The sequence below is a fragment of the Olea europaea genome, chromosome 18, assembly GCF_002742605.1.
Source record: "Olea europaea var. sylvestris chromosome 18, O_europaea_v1, whole genome shotgun sequence".
Taxonomy (NCBI): Eukaryota; Viridiplantae; Streptophyta; class Magnoliopsida; order Lamiales; family Oleaceae; genus Olea; species Olea europaea.
Genome location: NC_036254.1, coordinates 21356104 through 21373797, shown reverse-complemented (window position 1 = coordinate 21373797; position 17694 = coordinate 21356104). Strand labels below are relative to the sequence as shown.

Genomic DNA, 17694 nt, shown 5'->3' with positions numbered 1-17694 from the left:
TTGTTAATTTCAAACGTATGTTCTATTTTTTTTTACCGAGATAATAACATAATGCAAACCTCATTCAAAATAAATAAATAAATAAATAAATAAATAATCAATTTTCTTTCTTTTCGGTGCTTGCATGGTTCTGTTCAGTTAAATTAAATTTAAATGTATGAGTTTGAAATGCAAAAAAACATAAATTTTAAAAATTAATCTATAAATTATTAAAAAATCAGATAGAAATGGTAGAATCAAACGGAATGAGAAATTTAAAATTCGACTGTGAATTAGCGATGCACTGAAAACACAACTGATGAAGTCGGTTAAGCCAAAACAGATGATTTAAATTGATTTTAAAGTACAGGTAAAAAAAATCTCGAATTTAAATAAGCAATTATATATATGAATTCTTCTTCAGCTCGAAAATCATAATGAAGAATTATTAGCTTAATTAATCAAACAGAGCGTAGCAGAAACTGAAATCGCAAGTTGCTCTCGATAATTTAGCATTAACTGAACAAATTAAGCCAAAAAATTAAAGATAATAAAAACGAATTACCTGAAAAACAGAGCATAAAAAATCTCACACGAACACTATAGAATCTTCTATCAGCTTGTCTTGAAATATATATGTGTGTACAGAAAGAGATGATTCAATGCATTTTATAAGCTATTAAATTTATAGAACATGCTACATTTGTGAGGACGTGGAGATTTTATTATTATTATTATTATTATTATTATTATTATTATTATTATTATTATTATTGTTTGTCCTGTTATAATTCTATATGTATCGTCTCGAGACGACGTATTTTGTGTTATTTTTATCTATTATAATTTTATAAAAGATATATAATATCAAAGCGATAAGCTTAAAGTAGATTGCACCGATCAAATATTGAGGTGACCCTTGATTCGTACAAAATTATTAAAGGTCGACATGATTCATGGACGTTACCTATTTTGAATTAGGCCGAGATGGGCATATACATATTTTTCTTTCTTCGTTAACCCACGTGAATCATTGGACGATAAAGAATATAATTGATATTATCCTATTGTAGAGATGAGTTTGGCATATACGATATGTAAACTAACTTTACTTATCGTGTTGGTATTTGATTGCGCCAATTTGTTGTAGTCGAACTTATTTTTGGTCGAAGGGTCGATTTTTTAAACATTGACAGTAAAGTACAGCTGAAAAAAATCTTTACACTTTATTACGAATGCTCAGTTTGATCAAATCCCTGGTGCAAAATTAAGCCTGCCCCAACAAAATTAGGTGGTATCCAACTGTAATGGCAGGCCCCTAAAATCTTTATTCAACATAAACTGTCTTCATGTAGAAAGAATGAACAGAATTGGTGGTGAATGATGACAAAAATGGCAAAAATCTGATGGCAAAAGTTAAATTAGACGTCGACTTGTCATCCTCCACTGTACCTAAGATGCCGTCCTCCTACAAGGTGGAGTGAAATCGGACAACATTTTCTTGTAATAATCGGACCGACTGCGGTGATAGTCTATCCATACACACAACTGCCTAATTGCCTCCCTCTTTTCCTCTTGAAGTATTAGCATGGCTTCTTCTTTCTCCTCTATCATTTTCTCCACTTCTCTCACTTTATTTTCTGCCTTCCAAAGCCTCTCTCTGAATACTAGTATTTCAGCTTCCTTATCGTCTAACTGCGCGATCAAACAATCTAAATCGTCCCTTACGTGTACTAATGTATTGTTTTTCCTCATTGCAAAATCCTTAACGAATTTCAGCTCGCAAGAAGCTTTTGAAATTCGGTTCAAGAAATTTGCATTACACTCTTCAAGCTTTAATGTCACTGTATCTAAGGAATTCAACACGTCCTTTGCTGCGTGTAATATATCTCGGTTTTCTTGTTCGTACATTTCCCTTTTCTTCCTATACCAATCTTTGTTCTCCATATGCAATTGTTCTGCGACCCTAATTCTACGGCTCAAGATTCTGAGATTGTCTTCAAACTGTTTTCTCAGCTCTTCTACCATTTCTTCAACCTTCCTTTCGGCTATCAAGAAGTTCGACTTGGAATCTGCCAACCTTGATTGAACTTGTTTGTTTTCGTCTTTTAACTTGCTCACCATATCCTCCAGTTCTATCTGAATCCTCTGCTGATCACAAATTTTGTTGTTTAACTCAATTATCCTTTTTTCTTTCTCAGATTTCTCTTTTTCAAGCTCCATCTGTAATCTGCTCTTCTCATTTTGCAAGGTTTTCGACTCCAGCTGCGATCTGTCCTTTTCAGTTTGTTGGTTATCCTTAAGTTTCCTCATTTGCGTAGCCAGTTCATTTTCTCTTTCTGAAAGTATTTTCTGCAATTCGAATTTTTTTGCATGCAGATCTTCATTTTCTGCCTGTGATTGATAAGCTTCATGATTTATGCTCATTATCTGATCTTCCAAGTCACTCTTCTGACTACTTAAAGAACGAACCTCAAGTTCTAAATCGTTCAAATTTTCGATCTTAATTAGGCATTCTGATGTTTCTTTTGATCTCATTTCAAGTTCTAACTCCAATCTAGCTTTCTGACTTCTCAAGCACTCCAGTTCCTGCTGTAAAAGATTAACTCTTTCCGCTAGGTCTTCGAATGACAACTGTTCTTCCGGTTTGTCTGTCTGAGCGTATGAAGTTTTTACTTCAAGCTGCAGATCGTTCACCTGAGCCTCGAGGTTTTCAATTCTAGACAAATAGAACTTCTTATTTTCCTCGAATTTTTTTCCCACATCAGAAAATTGACTTTCTTTCTCTTTGAATGTAGCTTCGAGCTCCAAAACACGAGCCTCCAATCTAGAATTTTGTACCTTCAATTCCTCAGCTTCATTCGACTTGCACTTAATTTGCTCCTCTAGTTTTCTTTTCTGCGTTGACAGCGTTTCAGTCTGAAGCTTCCATTTTTCAACCTGGCCCTCTAACTCTTTCACGAGCGACAACAGTTCCTCTCTTTCAACCAATTTTCTCTTTAACAAGACAGATGAATCCAATAATACTTTCTTTGTACTTTCGGACTCATCATTTTGAATCCCGAGGTCCATAAGAATTTCCCTGGATTGCAGAAAATTGCTGAAAGATGACTCTGAACCCAAAATTATGGTTTCCTTCACTTCACTTTTAGAAGTTAACTTGTCCTTGAGAATAGTATCTTCGAAATCTGAAGTTTCAAGTTCGTGACGATCACCATCTGGCACTTCTGGATTCTCACTACCGTCTTTATCATTCAACTCATCTGGAGAATAGTACAACTCTGAATCTGTGGTGGAAGCAGAACTTTCATAATCATCTCCACTAACCTTTTTCTTCACCTCTCCTCTTAAATCTTCATATAGAGAGTATAAGGATTCATAATGCTTCTGGAAATCTTCAACGAGGTGAACAAGTTCAGATTTTTTCTTCGAAATCCCATCTTTATTTCCTTGATTTATATTTTTCGCTAGCTTCAAAATCCTTTTCACTTTACTCTCAATTTCTGCAATAAAAATGGAACTTTGCATTTTAGATATGAACATCAAACAGCATACTTTATTACTTTTAGAAGCCAAAACGATGGAGGTGGCACTGGAAATGCGCCAAATGGTTCAAAGCTGGGCAATTTTTGGTTTAAGAACTGATTTCAAGACTTCAACTAAAGTTCATAAATGTACGCTTTTGAACATAAAGTAGAATATCTCAAAGTCAACATACTCTTACAATAACAAGAATCAGTATTGAGTCTATACTTGTGAACTTCCGGTGGTGCCGTCGTCGGAGTACGGTGGTGGAGAAGATGAGAGAGAGAGAGAGAGAGAGAAATAATGGGCAGGTTCTATAGTTTCATTCTTTCGTGCCATTAAGAAGTTGAACAGGTCTCTCTCTTCTTTTTTTTTTTTTTTTTTTTTTTTTGGGAAAACAAGTTAATTACGTTTTTGCTTTAAAACAAAATTTTGGCATCTAGATGTTGATTGTGCAGTCATGTAGACTGGGATTCAATCTCAGTGGGGGACCAATAGCAATATTTGCAGTAAAAAGTAAAAAATGCGTTGTTATGTCAGTATCCCACATTCTCTAATAAAATTGACGACTGGGTTGGTTGTTTTGGGGATGACTGTTTACCTATTTTTATCCATTCCAGTTGCTCTTCTTTTACAGGATCGATATGGTTCCCAAAGATCTTCGTGGATTCCTTCCACAGATGCGTTTCCATTTCTGCTCGAAAATGTAAGCAATCCTTCTGAACCAAAGCATAAAAAAGGAATGAATCCAAGAAGTTAATGATGTGAACATAAACTTATACGTTCAAACACAAGATGAAAATCCTCTTTAGTTCTTCCTATAAACAAAAAATGCCTCTATCAAATTTAAAGATGCAATACAATAAAAAAATATTTGTTAGTTACCAATTGCTCGATCACAATACTTGAACATATAATTGAGAAAACAAACCCATATTTTCAGATGTATAATCTCGTTCCACACAAATCGACTACCCATTCCAGAATCCTATATAATGCATACTGAGATTTCTCTGTGAAATCATTCAATAAATTCAATTATCAATACCATGACATGAGCTCGCGTAAATCAGAATTGGGTTTGTAAATTAAACGTAAATATAATAGTATTAATACAGACAAAATTTTGGGTTCTGCATTGTGATTACCGTGACTCAACAAAATGTTTATTTATCCAAAAAATAAATAAATAAATAAATAAAGAAGAAGAGGATTTTCTATCCATTTTCGTTGCCTTTTGGTTGCATGTAGAAAGAGAAGAGAGGAGAGTAGAATGAATAACAAAAGATTACCCGAGAACTTCAACTTTAGAGATCTGAATGAACGACAAATCCCATTATGCAAACATTTTTGAAATTTCAAATTACTCCGACCTTTTTTCTATTTTCATTAGACCTCGTGTGGCAGTTATTACTGTATGCACCTCCGGACGTTCGTTTGAAACAGTAAAAAAATAAGCCATCATTATCTTCTTTTCTCTCTCTCTCTCTCTCTCTCTAAGAATTTGTCACCGCAATTTTCTATTCACTATGCTTGCATATTTTTTCTAATTGCATCAAAGGTTATCGCACTTGTATCCTAGATTATTTTGTTGCATTACTATTATCAAATTTTCATCAATTAGTACCTTTCGTTACTGATGATGGTTTTGTTGGGTTGTGTGCCCATATATCATATTTTGCTGTGATAAAATAATTATTTATAATAAATAAATTGTAATTTTATTTATTTATTATATTATTTATTATTAAGCATGCAAATTAAAGTGCTTATGATCACTTGAGATAATATAAGTTGGGTACTTGCGTTGATAAGTAAAGTGTGATACAACTTATATTTTGATCATAAATAATTTATTCATAATCTATGTATAAGGGTTGACACCTTGTATTGAAAGATTGTAGTGTTGATCAATTTACTATTCGAGTTTGTGATTTGTCCTTATCACAGAAATAGTTAAAAATGACACTAGTATACTTGAAGTGTATTGAATGGACTGCGTGTCGAATTTAATTCTATAGCATGACCATGCGGAGAATTAAATTCCACTAGATCGCTATGTATTTCATCTAAATCCATTGATATAATTATGTATATATTTTCGTGATTTTAATGTTTATTTGATTCATTAATGGGTGAGATCAATTTGATTGATCAACTATCTCGATGAGTTGGGAATTTGAGAATGAGCGGAGTAGACAACATGAATTCTTGTCGGAAACCGTCGCCCTGAAAAATTGGTAGAGTGACTACTTAAATATTTTTTGTTAAACGATTAAAATATGAGTTTTGTGTTTAGCGACGGCTAAACTTCAACATCTATGATTAATTCACAGAACCGTTGAAAAAAATGAAATTTAAGTTAGTGAGAATAATTAGAAGAGCAAAACGATCATTAATAATCGTACCTAATTATCGGATCTCGGACGGGATAAAATACATGTACGACAGGTCAAATGAAAGTATTATAAATTTATTGGCTTCTGTGATCTTATATATTCCAAAAGTTCAGTCTTTTGTCTTTAGTGGAAAAAACAAAAACTAATAATTAGATTGAGTGGTCTAGGTCGACTGGATATGATCTAATTATTGTAGCTTGGATAATATATGTCCGATCAGGTCCCTGTGGTAGCTCCATAAAGTATTGGAACTTAATTACAGCAATTATAATAGTTTTGGGCTTAATTGTAATTACAATAAAATTTTGTACTTAGTTGTAATTACTATAAAAGTTGTAAACTTTAATTGTAATTAAAGTTCTAGGACTACATATAATTAAATGTAAACTAATTGGAATTAGACTTAAATTAAAATGAAAATTACACAATACCATACTTTAAAAATTTCACATTCTAAAATCAGGTGAAAGTTTTACTATTCAAAAATCAGAAAACCCTAATTTTCTAGCTTATTTTTTCTCTGCCTGGATCTCTCTTTCTCTCTACCTTCGTCTTTCTCATTCTCTCATTTCTTCCCAATCTACCAAAAAATTTCTCACCACTCCTTCTAGAAGACAAGAAGGCTCCACCAATTTTTGAACATGGCACATTGTTCTGGCAATGATTCAGCGGCAAACTCGATCCCAACACCTTGGGCAGCGGATGCGATTCCCTACTGCTTTGTGCACGACGACAACGTCGCTCGACGACTACTGATGGAAGTGTAGCCGTCGTAGAAGTTTTGTCGGTGCTGCAAGTCGTGGTGGTGGTGATGTGGTATAGCATTTGGTTGTTGACGGTATTGAAGTCGTGGTGTTTGCAGTGAGGAGAGCTGGTTTATTGTGGATCTAATTTGATGAGGTTTTTGTGTGACCATGGCGATGATTTTGTTGTGGCGATGAGGTGGTGGTGCCATTGGTAGTCCGGCTAGATGCTGGTGATGTTGTTGGTGGTCGTGGCATGACATTTTGTTGTGAAGTCCGATGAGATGGTGGCGATTTTGTTGCGATGGCGAGGTGGTGTTTACCTCGGTTTATGCATTTTTGTGTTGTGTGACGATCGTTGGTGGCGATGTGATATGGTAGCGACAGTGGCAGAGTAGGTTAGGGTGGGTGGGATGATGGTGGTGGTGGTGAAGTGGTGCCGTGCTGTACTTTGTTTGTGATCGATAAATTGATTGAAAATTGTGACTGTGACTCACGATTAATTAAGTTGTAACCGAAAAAATTAATCGTGACCAATTAAACCAAAAATTTTCAATGAATAAATAAGTTGTGACCAATAAAAGTTTTGACTCTGTGACCTATTAATAATCTGTGACCTGTAAAATTTTTGATTTGTGATCGAAAAGTAATCTTTGACTTATAAAATTTTTAATTTGTAATTAAGAAATAAATTGTGATCAATAAATTGATAAGTGTTATTAAAAATTAATTCGTGACTAACTAATGTTTTGATTTGTAACTCATGAACAAATTGTGACCTACAAATTTTTGAATTGTGATTGTAAAATAATTTGTGACATAAATTTTTGGATTTTTGACCAAGAAATAATAAGTGACTAATTAAATTGTTAATTTGTGATTAAATTCTATAAATCTGTGACATAAATATATTTAACTAATAAAATAATTAATTAAATCATAAATAAATTTTAATAAAAATCTGATTTCTGAAGTTTGAAACTTGTTTTCTTAATTTTGAAATGTGTGATATTTAAACTCTTAATTATGAAATTTTTCCTAAATTAAAACTCCTATTTGGGTTTTAATTAGAACTCTTGTTTGAATATGAAATTATAATTGTACTAGAATTGTATCATTTTTTTATTTTTATTTTTTTATAAATAGAGACTAGATGGCCAGAAAATTTTTACAACACATATAATTCATAATTCCATAGAATTCAAATTTAGAGAGAGAGAGAGAGTATTTATTTTCTTGCTTTCCAATTATCCAAATTCATGAATTAGTTTCTGGATTAATTAAAAGACGGTGCTACACGTCGGTGTAGACTTGACTTTGGAGAATACCATAGAAGACTTGAAAGTTTGAAGTATCAAGTTCTTGAAATTAAAAAGTTAAAAGTTCGTGATTCAAAATTTATTCAAAAATTGATAATCGAATTTATGTAAAAATTCGAATTTAATATCTTTGATATAACATATACGTGAACATCTAGACTATTTTGCTTATTGAATTTAAAAAAAATTTAATTTCTGGTTAATTCCGCTTCCACATTCCAACAGGTTTCTACCCTAAAACTCTGTTAAGAAGCAGAAAAAACCTTATTTGTTCATAATATTTTTAAATAAAAAACAACAAATACAATTTACTCTTATTTTAAAGCCTGCTAAAATAATATTTAGGTATGAATCATTATCAGGGACTACACACGTTAATGAATGGAAGTTTCAGGAATACGAACAAGATGGAGACATAAATACGAAAATAAGAAAAGTTTGGAGACCAATATTGCAATTAAAAAATAGTGCAAAAAATGTAGTCTCAATATAATTACCCTAATCTATAACATATATAATTTTTTGAGAAAATATGTTTTAAGGATGGTTATATTTGCACCACATTTTAATTACATTAAGGGATATTAACCTTTATTCATTATTATATTTATAACTTTTTCTTCATTACATTCTTATTTTTAATATTTTATTGTTCAGAAAATTGTCTTTAATTAAGATTTTCTTCGAAAAATATTGTTGACGTGCTTCATAATAGGGGGTCAAGTATTTAATATTATTATTATTATTATTATTATTATTATTATTATTATTATTATTATTATTATTATTATTTATGTTGCTTATTTAAAAATTCAATGAGCAAATGAGTCTTTTTACTACATCGTAAAGAAAAGTTGGTGAGAAACAATAACTATGAATAATTTATATTAAATTGATTGTACGAATACAATGAAAAAAAGATTGAGACATAAGTGTGATAATGTTTAAAAATCATGAACTTTTAGTGCAATTAAAATATAGTCTAGTTATTAAACACTATTTACGAATATTTTAGCCATATTTTAATGATTCTTGCAATTACTTTAGAATTCCAGATTTTCCCTTGATTTAATTTGATGAATTGAACTAGGAATCAAATAACAAAAACAAAAATAAGTTTTATTAATCCACTTAAAAGCAGCTTATAGTACTAAGAAAGGAATAAAAAAAATTGTTCTTCAAGACGTAGTTTGTTGTTAACTTTTGATTAGTATTATCATTTTAATAGACATTTAAATTTGTGCAAAACACCTTGACAATTGTCAATAGTATTTTGCCTTTGTTTTTACTAACTAATTAGAAAAATGCTATCCATTATCGGTGATGATCATTATCAATCTAAGTGACAATGAATCCTTTCCTTGCTGGCGCCTAAACTTTTATCTTTCTTTCAATTGAGGCACATCTTGACATTGAATTGACAGAACTAACAAAATGATGATAATGTAATTGGTATATAAAAATTGTTAGTGAGTTATTACTTTTATCGTCTCGCTACATCAAAATGTATGTTTTTGAACAAGTCGTATCTGCTTTCAAATACACTTTCATAAATAAATAAATAAAAAGAAGTTAAAATACGATAGAAAGCACAATTTATCCAACAATACATGTTTTGTCTACTACAAAAGTATGCACCACGTGGTTATTTCTATTAATTCAACAGAGGGAGATAGACCGAATGCCTACACTTATATAAAATAAAAGTTTAGCTATGAACATAGAACAAAATTAAGAAAAAAAAAATGGTCAGTGACTAAAATGAAACAAAACTATAAGTTGGCTGGCCAGCAACTGAAGAATTCTAGAAGTCACATTTTCAAGTTTCTCAAAATTCAAATTCCAAGTTCAAACAAATTTCTATTCTTAGGTCAGCTTGCAAATCGGCGTTCTCTTTATATATGTGTATATCAATTCCCTATACATTACAGAATTGACCATTTCAATGGATTGTGGCAAAAGAAAAGGAAAGAAAATCCATGGAATGACCACATTGTTTCCACCCTGTAGGAACTACGAGATCACTTCAAGGGCGCCTTTGGCATCCAAGGGTCATGGACAGACCGACCATAGAACCCTGTTTAATAAGTGGAACATATTAATTGTCTATTTTCAGGTTGGACAGCAAGGGTTGAATAATGTTCGAAAATACCTACAACAAGTATACAAATCCAAACAAATTAATGAAAAATGCACTATAGTGTAAAAAATAAACGTGGCTAGGAACGTTGAACTCGCTCTCATCTCATCCATCCTCGGGAATCTGGGAGTTGTTAAGATTCAAACGACCATATTTTGGCTCTGCGTAGATATACGCTCCCGTAACAGCAGCAAGAACACCGAGAACTAGGCCAAATAGCTGTACATTAGCGAGCAATTCTCCGTGGATTTCTTGTTCTGCTGAATGGCATGTAATCTCGTTACCCTTGAGCGAGCAACCATCCGGCATCATTGGTCCATAAAGAGTGAATGCAGTCTGATAGAACCAAAGGCCTTGGAGTGTTATAGCAATGCCACTGCATAAATCGACAGGGAAACTCGTTGGGATGAGGGCTCCGGCAATAATTGATACAATACAGAGGCCGATAAGGAGGACGAGGATAAGGTGATAATATCCCTCGAGGCCTTTATGGGTAGTTGAGTGGAAATAGAATAGAAGGTACTCTGCGGTGAATGCTGCGGAAGCAATTAAACACAAAGCTCCCTCCGGCAAGGGAAGAAAGCTGAGAAAAGAGAAAATTAAGTGCTAGTCAGGATAAAAATAATTTGACAAAAACGAAAAGAAATCATGTTCTAATGAACTGATGAACTGACTCACGATAGTGTCAGTGAACAATTAAGCTATAGGATTTTAGCATTGATATGTTGACATTCACGCAGTTTAGCTACAGAGCATAAAAATACCAGAACAATCTGTTAGGAAGGTATGCTGATCGAAGTAAAAAATCCAACTCTAAAGACTTCAAGCTTTCAGATCTTAGATTGTGAAGGCTACCTTAAGAGTTGCTATATACAGAAGTTTACGCTCCCCTAACTTAATTCAAAGAAACGAATTTGCCACACTTTAGAAATCCAACACTTGCATTCTGTGTTTTCGATGGCAAACAGAGTTTGAAATTTATTAATCGTCTGAAATAATTTTGTTTGTTTATTGCAAGTGACTAGTGAACAAAAGGTGCAAGTGTATAATTGTCAAGAACTAAAATAATTAGCTAGTTCAGGAATCTCTCTCGCTTCATGGCCTTGAGTTGCACACATCAGTCAGGTTTTCAGTCGATATACCACTTTATTCAGACCTAGAACTGCTTTAACCCAATGTTTCCACTTTCAACTAGTAGCATTTTGAGAAATGAAAGCAAGTTTTCTTCTTCTTGCTAATAGTCTAGTGATTTTAAGGAAAATTGGAAGGCGTATTAGTTACCTAAGTGTTTTACTTTAATTTTCCGAACAAAGAAATACCCTTTAAAGAATGTCATGAAACAACACAAACGAAGTACGATAAGATGCAGTTGCAATTATGTACGAAATAACATGCTCCAAAATAAGAATCATATAAACTCTATTGACATTACCAATCCACCTTAAAAAGGATAGAAGCAGAAAATAGAACATAGTTTATATATATATATGAAAACTTCATTTGATGGTTCCACTAATTATCAGTACCCTCAGAAAGTGGCTTGATTATCCTATCATGCTCATTTGAAGTGCTTGTTGTCATGAGTATTTGAAGGTAAAAAAAGGCCTCATTGATGTTTCTAGGAATGCAGGAACATAAAAGGAAATTATATATCGAGCCTACGCACTTTTTGGAGTAATTACTAGAAAAAGAATGGTACAACTAGACGTGCCAAAAGTTCTACTAAAGCTAGGTAAAGAATTGAGATCTACCAAATTTCAAACATAGAAAAAAGAAGCTAATCTTTATTTCTTTCCCTACATTAGAATTCAAACAGTTAAAAATTAAAGAGTTCCATTAAGTTTAAGAACTCACCTCGTTTTCTCAGAAAGCAGTGTGATTACACCGAAGATGAAGAACATGAGGAGCATCCCCGAGTGCTCGAAGTTATTCATGTGAGAAGGGTTCAAGACTCCATGGACGAAGATATGGAGATGAGTCGAATATAGAAACTCAATACACAAATCTATGAAACCTCCAACTGTTATGAGATAAAGCTCCAAGTACTTAAGCCGTCCATCAAAACCAGGAACAGGGTTCCACACCCTGACCTGAAAAGATTTAGGATACGATACATATCTGACTATACAACTCCACATGTGCCACACCCCAACCAAAAGAAACAGTGTCCCCGGAAGAACATGCCCACGAAAAGAACCCATATTCTCTCAACTATGAACCTAGGGTCTTAGAGACCAAGATCTGATAACTGCAAAAGAATGTTTTACAGAACCAAGTTTCTTCCTTTCTTGATCTCTTCTCTATGGAAATTATTCAAATTGCAAACTACTAATCAAAGAAAATTGCCATAAAATTGAAGCACTTCTAAATTCCTGCTTTGTTAGATAGTTCAACAGTATTTTTTCCCTCTCCCCACTCTTTATTTGATTCTCACTTGCACCTACCCAAATAATCAAAAATTGGGTAAAAACTAATACTAAAACAGACAGCCTTGGAATCTTCTTCTCTACACCTGTTTCAAAGAAATTTACATCAAATCTCTCTCCCTGTAACACTATCAAGAACATATTCATTCCATAAAGTTAGAACTTTCTTGGTGTGCTCGGTGCAGAATTTGAAAAAGGCAGAATAAAAAGGATAGGTTAAAGTTTCATGCACCCTTGGAAAAATTATAGTGCTGTTCATAAAGTCGAAATTGCACGCACTCAGAGGATAAGATTTAACAACACAGTCAATAATGGAAGCTTAAAAGAAAACATAAAAAGATCGACCAACCCTTCATTGAAAACCAGTCAAGATTCACATACAGAACACAGATCTGTTATTGTTTCATTCAAATAGAAAATCCATCAAACAGAAACCTAAAATTAGAACTGTATATAATTTTCAGTTTATTGGGCATACTTACAGCAATAAATAGAGTGGAATAATCAATTTTTCTAACTTTGAGCTAAATCCATAATCCCGAGCGAAATACTGAAGGCCCTTTAAAGAAAACAAGATTTTTTAAGGTGGGGATTGGAGAAAGTAAGATGGGGTCAACTTCTGAAAGAAACAGATTGCTAAAAAGACGCCAATTATAGTCGCATCATACTGTGCGTCTCTCTCTCTCTCTCAAAAACACGCGTCATTGTATAAATAATTTAATTTATAGTACTATGTTTACTGATGATTGATTGCCGGCATACTGCATGGATTATGTGATTAACATTGCAAATTGCCCTGCGTTGGGCCGTGAATCTCGATTTGTGCTTTTCATTTTTCAGATTTTAAGTGATTATTATTGCTTATGTGGTAACTGATCCCAAGTATTAGGTGTGATCGCATGAACCAAGATTGAAAATAAGTACATAATGATTATTTGTTGTGTAACACGTGGGCTGTGCCACGTGTCTGGTTAGATCGCATCAAACTTCGATTTATTTGATATAATAGTTATTTGTTAAATGTTAAAAGTAGGTCGTGACACGTTTTGACAAGATAGTGTTAGTCTCCAATTTGTTAGAAAATAAGGTCGGGGATTAAAATTAGATTTTTAATAAATTTTGATAGAAGTTTTTGAAATTTGTGAGACCTATAAAAAATGTGATTAATAATAATTGTTTGACTTTAATTCTGATTAAAATTTGAGCCAAACAGAGACGAGTGTATGTTCGCATATAGAATTTGTGATTTTTAATTATTACATGTTAGTTTCATGACAAAGCTATGTAGTTTGGTTAATACTTTTATACAAGTTACCTATGAAATAATTCTTCTCAAATAGGGCAACATGGGCCTTATTTTTACAAGGGGGACATATTCGTAGGGTGCCTATCGCGCCACGTTTACGCAGCAGCACTCCTACCTATGAGATACGCAATATTGCATATTTATTTCTATAATCCCTTTCTAGAATCTCGAGATACAGCTCCTAATCGATGGAAATTACAATAAAAAATTTTTAACATAATTTTATGAAGTCGGTAAAATATTTGGTTGAAAAGTTGTAGTGTGGTTAAAATTAATTATTTCCTTTGATTTGAATTAAAATTTTGATTTTAATTTCCATCAAACAAGGGCTAAATATAAATTTAGTTACTTTCTCATTATAAAATGTATATTTGCCCCTGCTTGGTATAATATAAATTAGAGTCAATAATTAATTTTAACAATACATTTTTATGGGGTTCACAACTTTTCAACCGCACATTTCAATATCTCATCAATTTTATCAAAATCTACTAAATATATGATTTTAGTCCCCGTAAAATAGACCTTAATAAAATCCAAGGGAACGTGACCATCCTGGTAACGATTTGAGGATATTTGTCCCTTCATTAAGGCAACACAGAGTGGACCTTGTACCACAAATCAATTACAAAAGAAACGTGAAGACTTCATATCACAAGCACAATTTATATGAGAAAGTTAGTTACTCGAAGAAGAACACGATTGCATCTTCACTCTCTCCACATAAAAGGAATATTAATCGAACTTATTCCTACGCTTTTTGATTCATTTCAATTGTTTTGCTAAAATAACATATTACATTTTTATTTAAGAGTGTTAAAGAGTTATATTGGCTGTTTCACTACCTTGTGGTAATCGAAATCTTGTTATTTTCCAATGAATATCATGATGAGTAAGAGAAAAGGAGGAGAAACTCCTTGTCTATTGGGTGAAAGTAGTTTAGTTTCAACCCACAATGACAAGAAATTGTTTGACAATACTGATTATCGACAAAGAATTTCACCCACAATGACAAGAAATTGTTTAACAATATTGACTATTGACAAAGAATATAAGAGATCCCTCATAAAATGAGTTGCTATCATATGATTTTGTACGGCTAAAAATATCTTAATTCCGTGTACATGTAAAACAGACAAGACTGAGTTGGAAAACAATCAAATAAGCTTAAAATGGTGCAATTTATTGGGGGACTGCAGTGAGTACAGATTGGAAAGATAGAGATATTTCTGACATTTAGTGCTTTTACTTGGTCAGTAGGGCTAAAATGTAAACTGAAATTTCTAAAAAAAAAAAAAAAAGGTTTGAACCCCAACCTTGAGGGTTTCACCGCTCCGCTCCTAGAGTTTTGTGAAGGAGGTAAATCGCGGGATGTGCCCTAACAGATCAGGGAACAAGAGCTATATGTACACTGCGCCTACAAGGAGTCCAATTCCATGTCTCAGGAATCGAACTCCCACACTGCGACTGTCAGCAAAGCGTTAGATAACCCCACTCCTGTCCTTTGCACCACTGAACTATACCCCGATGGACAAGGTGACAAAAGAATGTTAGTTTTGACATGGCGCACACCGTGCAATACATTATTGATAGACAAATTGTTTTATATATTTTTCAATTTTAATATTATTTAGTAAAATTCAAATTAGTTAGGCCACCAAACCCCATTTGTTTTTGGTTCCTTAAAGCAGCTAAAAAGCTAGCCAAAAATCTTAACTTTGTTAAGGAAAAGGTGTACGTACGTCTCCTGGATCCTCAACTCGATATAGTTCAAGTTTTTTTTAGAATAATTCAAATTACTTTAAGTTTTTAAATTTAAGCATTAATCAATTTATAAATGGTTAAACTTTATTTTCAATCACAATTGTAATAGATCTATAAATATTATCCATAACTCAAGTCTAACTATTTATAAATTTTCCTCAAATTGTTTATAGTGTTAATTCACAAATCTCTAGATGATTATTTCGAATCGAATAAATTCAATAAGATGCCTATTGAGTCTCGTGTAAATGATTTGTTTAGTCATGTCAAGTCAATGAGGTTAAGAAGACACAACATCAATATTACTGTTGGATTTTATACGCAATATTAAATAGATGAAAACGAAAATCAACACAAGAATTTTACGTGGTTCGGCGGTGTGCCTACGTCCACGAGAGCGAAGCGAAGATTTCTTTATTCAATTATGAAAATAGGGTTACAACATATTATTTATACTAACCCTAGCCTGCGCTCATATTAGACTTTAAGGCCCGTACAGAAAATACCCCTGACCGTATCGTGGGGGCGTTGCCCCCCGTACCCCCAACGCATTCAGCGTCCCTAACAACCAGACAGTGAATTAAACTTACGCAAGGCCGATGCCGTCGCTCCGCTCCGTTCCGTTCGATGAGCTCTGCTCCTCTCACTCCGCTCCGCTCCGCTCCGCTCCGCACCGGCATCGGCCCATTTAATCCAGAATCTATGTTCCACTCTATATGAGCCACATACACAACAATCTCCACCTTGACGAATATTCACCCCTTAGGAGAAAAAAAACATAACCTGGAAAAAAAACCACACCATCTAGGACCAATGGGTTGGGACAAATCCTCTCTAACAGTTAGAGATGTTAATCAAGTTCAAGCAATGCTTGAACCTATCCATTGTGATTGGCTTTGTCATCATGTTTGCTGCATTCTCTGAGGTATGCACCTTCTCTAACAACAGCTCTCCTGAATTAACCAACTCTCTTATCTTATGAAATCTCATATCAATGTGCTTGGTTTTTGCATGTTATATCAGATTCTTAGCTAGGAAAATGGCGCTCTGACTATCACAGTACAGCTTCATTCCATCTTGCTTGATCCTAAGTTCCCTGACAAGCCCTTTCAACTACAATAATTCTTTGGCTGCCTCAGTTGCCGCCATGTACTCTGCTTCAATTGTAGATAATGCCACAAGTGATTGTACCATTGACCTCCAACATATGGGCCCACCTGCGAGTGTGAAAACATAACCTGTATGAGATCTTCTGTCATCCAAGTCCCCTACATAATCTGCATCTACATATCCTTGAACTGAAATATCACCATGTTGTCTCTCAAACATGATCCCGCACTCCATTGTACCTTTCAAGTACCTGAAAATCCACTTTACAGCTCTCCAATGCTCTCTACCAGGATTAGCCATATACTTACTAACCACGCTGATTGCATGTGCTAAATCTGGTCTGGTACACACCATTGCATACATCAAACATCCAACTGCACTGGCATAAGGTACCTTTGACATCTCTGCAACATCTTCTTCACTCTTTGGGCACTGATTATTAGACAATCTGAAGTGATTTGCAAGTGGTGTGGCAACTGATTTTGCATCTGACATACTAAACCTCTCTAACACTTTCTTCAAATAATTTTTTTGAGACACCTATAATTTTCAGGCTTTCCTATCTCTATTGATCTCCATGCCAAGAATTTTCTTAGTCAGTCCCAAGTCTTTCATATCAAACTTACTGCTCAACAAAGATTTCAATTTGTCTATCTCATCCATGTTCTTAGTAGCAATTAACATGTCGTCCACATACAACATCCAGAAAATATATGAGTTATCCTCAAGAACTCTGTAGTAACGCAACAATCATACTTACAACGACTGTAGCCAATCTGAATCATATGAGAGTCGAACTTCTTGTATCATTGCCGTAGAGACTGCTTAAGCCCGTATAAAGACTTCTTTAGTTTACACACAAGATTCTCTGTTCCTGGTTCCAAAAACCCTTCTGGCTGCTCCATGAAAATCTGTTCCTCCAAATCACCATGAAGGAAAGCAGTCTTCACATCTAGCTGCTCTAACTCCAAATCAAAATTAGC

The 17694-nt window shown here is 33.7% G+C and overlaps 2 protein-coding genes across 4 annotated transcripts; both read right to left on the bottom strand.

The window, feature by feature from the left end:
* Positions 1 to 1267: 1267 nt before the first annotated feature.
* Positions 1268 to 5147, bottom strand: LOC111367772 (COP1-interactive protein 1-like). 2 transcript variants are annotated; one of them, XM_022988826.1, is made up of 3 exons: positions 4797 to 5147; positions 4106 to 4223; positions 1268 to 3482 (listed from the first exon to the last, which is right to left on the bottom strand). In XM_022988826.1, exons 2-3 carry the CDS (start codon positions 4194 to 4196, stop codon positions 1432 to 1434), a joined length of 2142 nt encoding a protein of 713 aa, XP_022844594.1. In that variant the 5' UTR covers positions 4197 to 4223; positions 4797 to 5147; the 3' UTR covers positions 1268 to 1431. The 2 variants fall into 2 exon arrangements, with proteins under 2 accessions (XP_022844594.1, XP_022844593.1); XM_022988825.1 differs by having other exon boundaries at positions 4106 to 5147.
* Positions 5148 to 9805: 4658 nt separating this feature from the next.
* Positions 9806 to 13161, bottom strand: LOC111367771 (transmembrane protein 45B-like). 2 transcript variants are annotated; one of them, XM_022988821.1, is made up of 3 exons: positions 13014 to 13161; positions 11960 to 12617; positions 9806 to 10688 (listed from the first exon to the last, which is right to left on the bottom strand). In XM_022988821.1, exons 2-3 carry the CDS (start codon positions 12304 to 12306, stop codon positions 10211 to 10213), a joined length of 825 nt encoding a protein of 274 aa, XP_022844589.1. In that variant the 5' UTR covers positions 12307 to 12617; positions 13014 to 13161; the 3' UTR covers positions 9806 to 10210. The 2 variants fall into 2 exon arrangements, with proteins under 2 accessions (XP_022844589.1, XP_022844592.1); XM_022988824.1 differs by lacking the exon at positions 13014 to 13161 and adding an exon at positions 12881 to 12999.
* Between the last annotated feature and the right edge of the window lie 4533 nt (positions 13162 to 17694).

Excerpts from the sequence above, each read along its gene's own strand:
- LOC111367771 (XM_022988821.1), bottom strand. The coding sequence starts at position 12,306 with ATGGGTTCTTTTCGTGGGCATGTTCTTCCGGGGACACTGTTTCTTTTG. Across the intron at positions 10,689-11,959 it reads CTGCTTTCTGAGAAAACGAG|CTTTCTTCCCTTGCCGGAGG; the intron begins GTGAGTTCTTAA and ends CTCTTTTCTCAG.
- LOC111367772 (XM_022988825.1), bottom strand. The coding sequence starts at position 4,196 with ATGGAAACGCATCTGTGGAAGGAATCCACGAAGATCTTTGGGAACCAT. Across the intron at positions 3,483-4,105 it reads ACTGGAATGGATAAAAATAG|AAATTGAGAGTAAAGTGAAA; the intron begins GTAAACAGTCAT and ends TTTTTATTGCAG.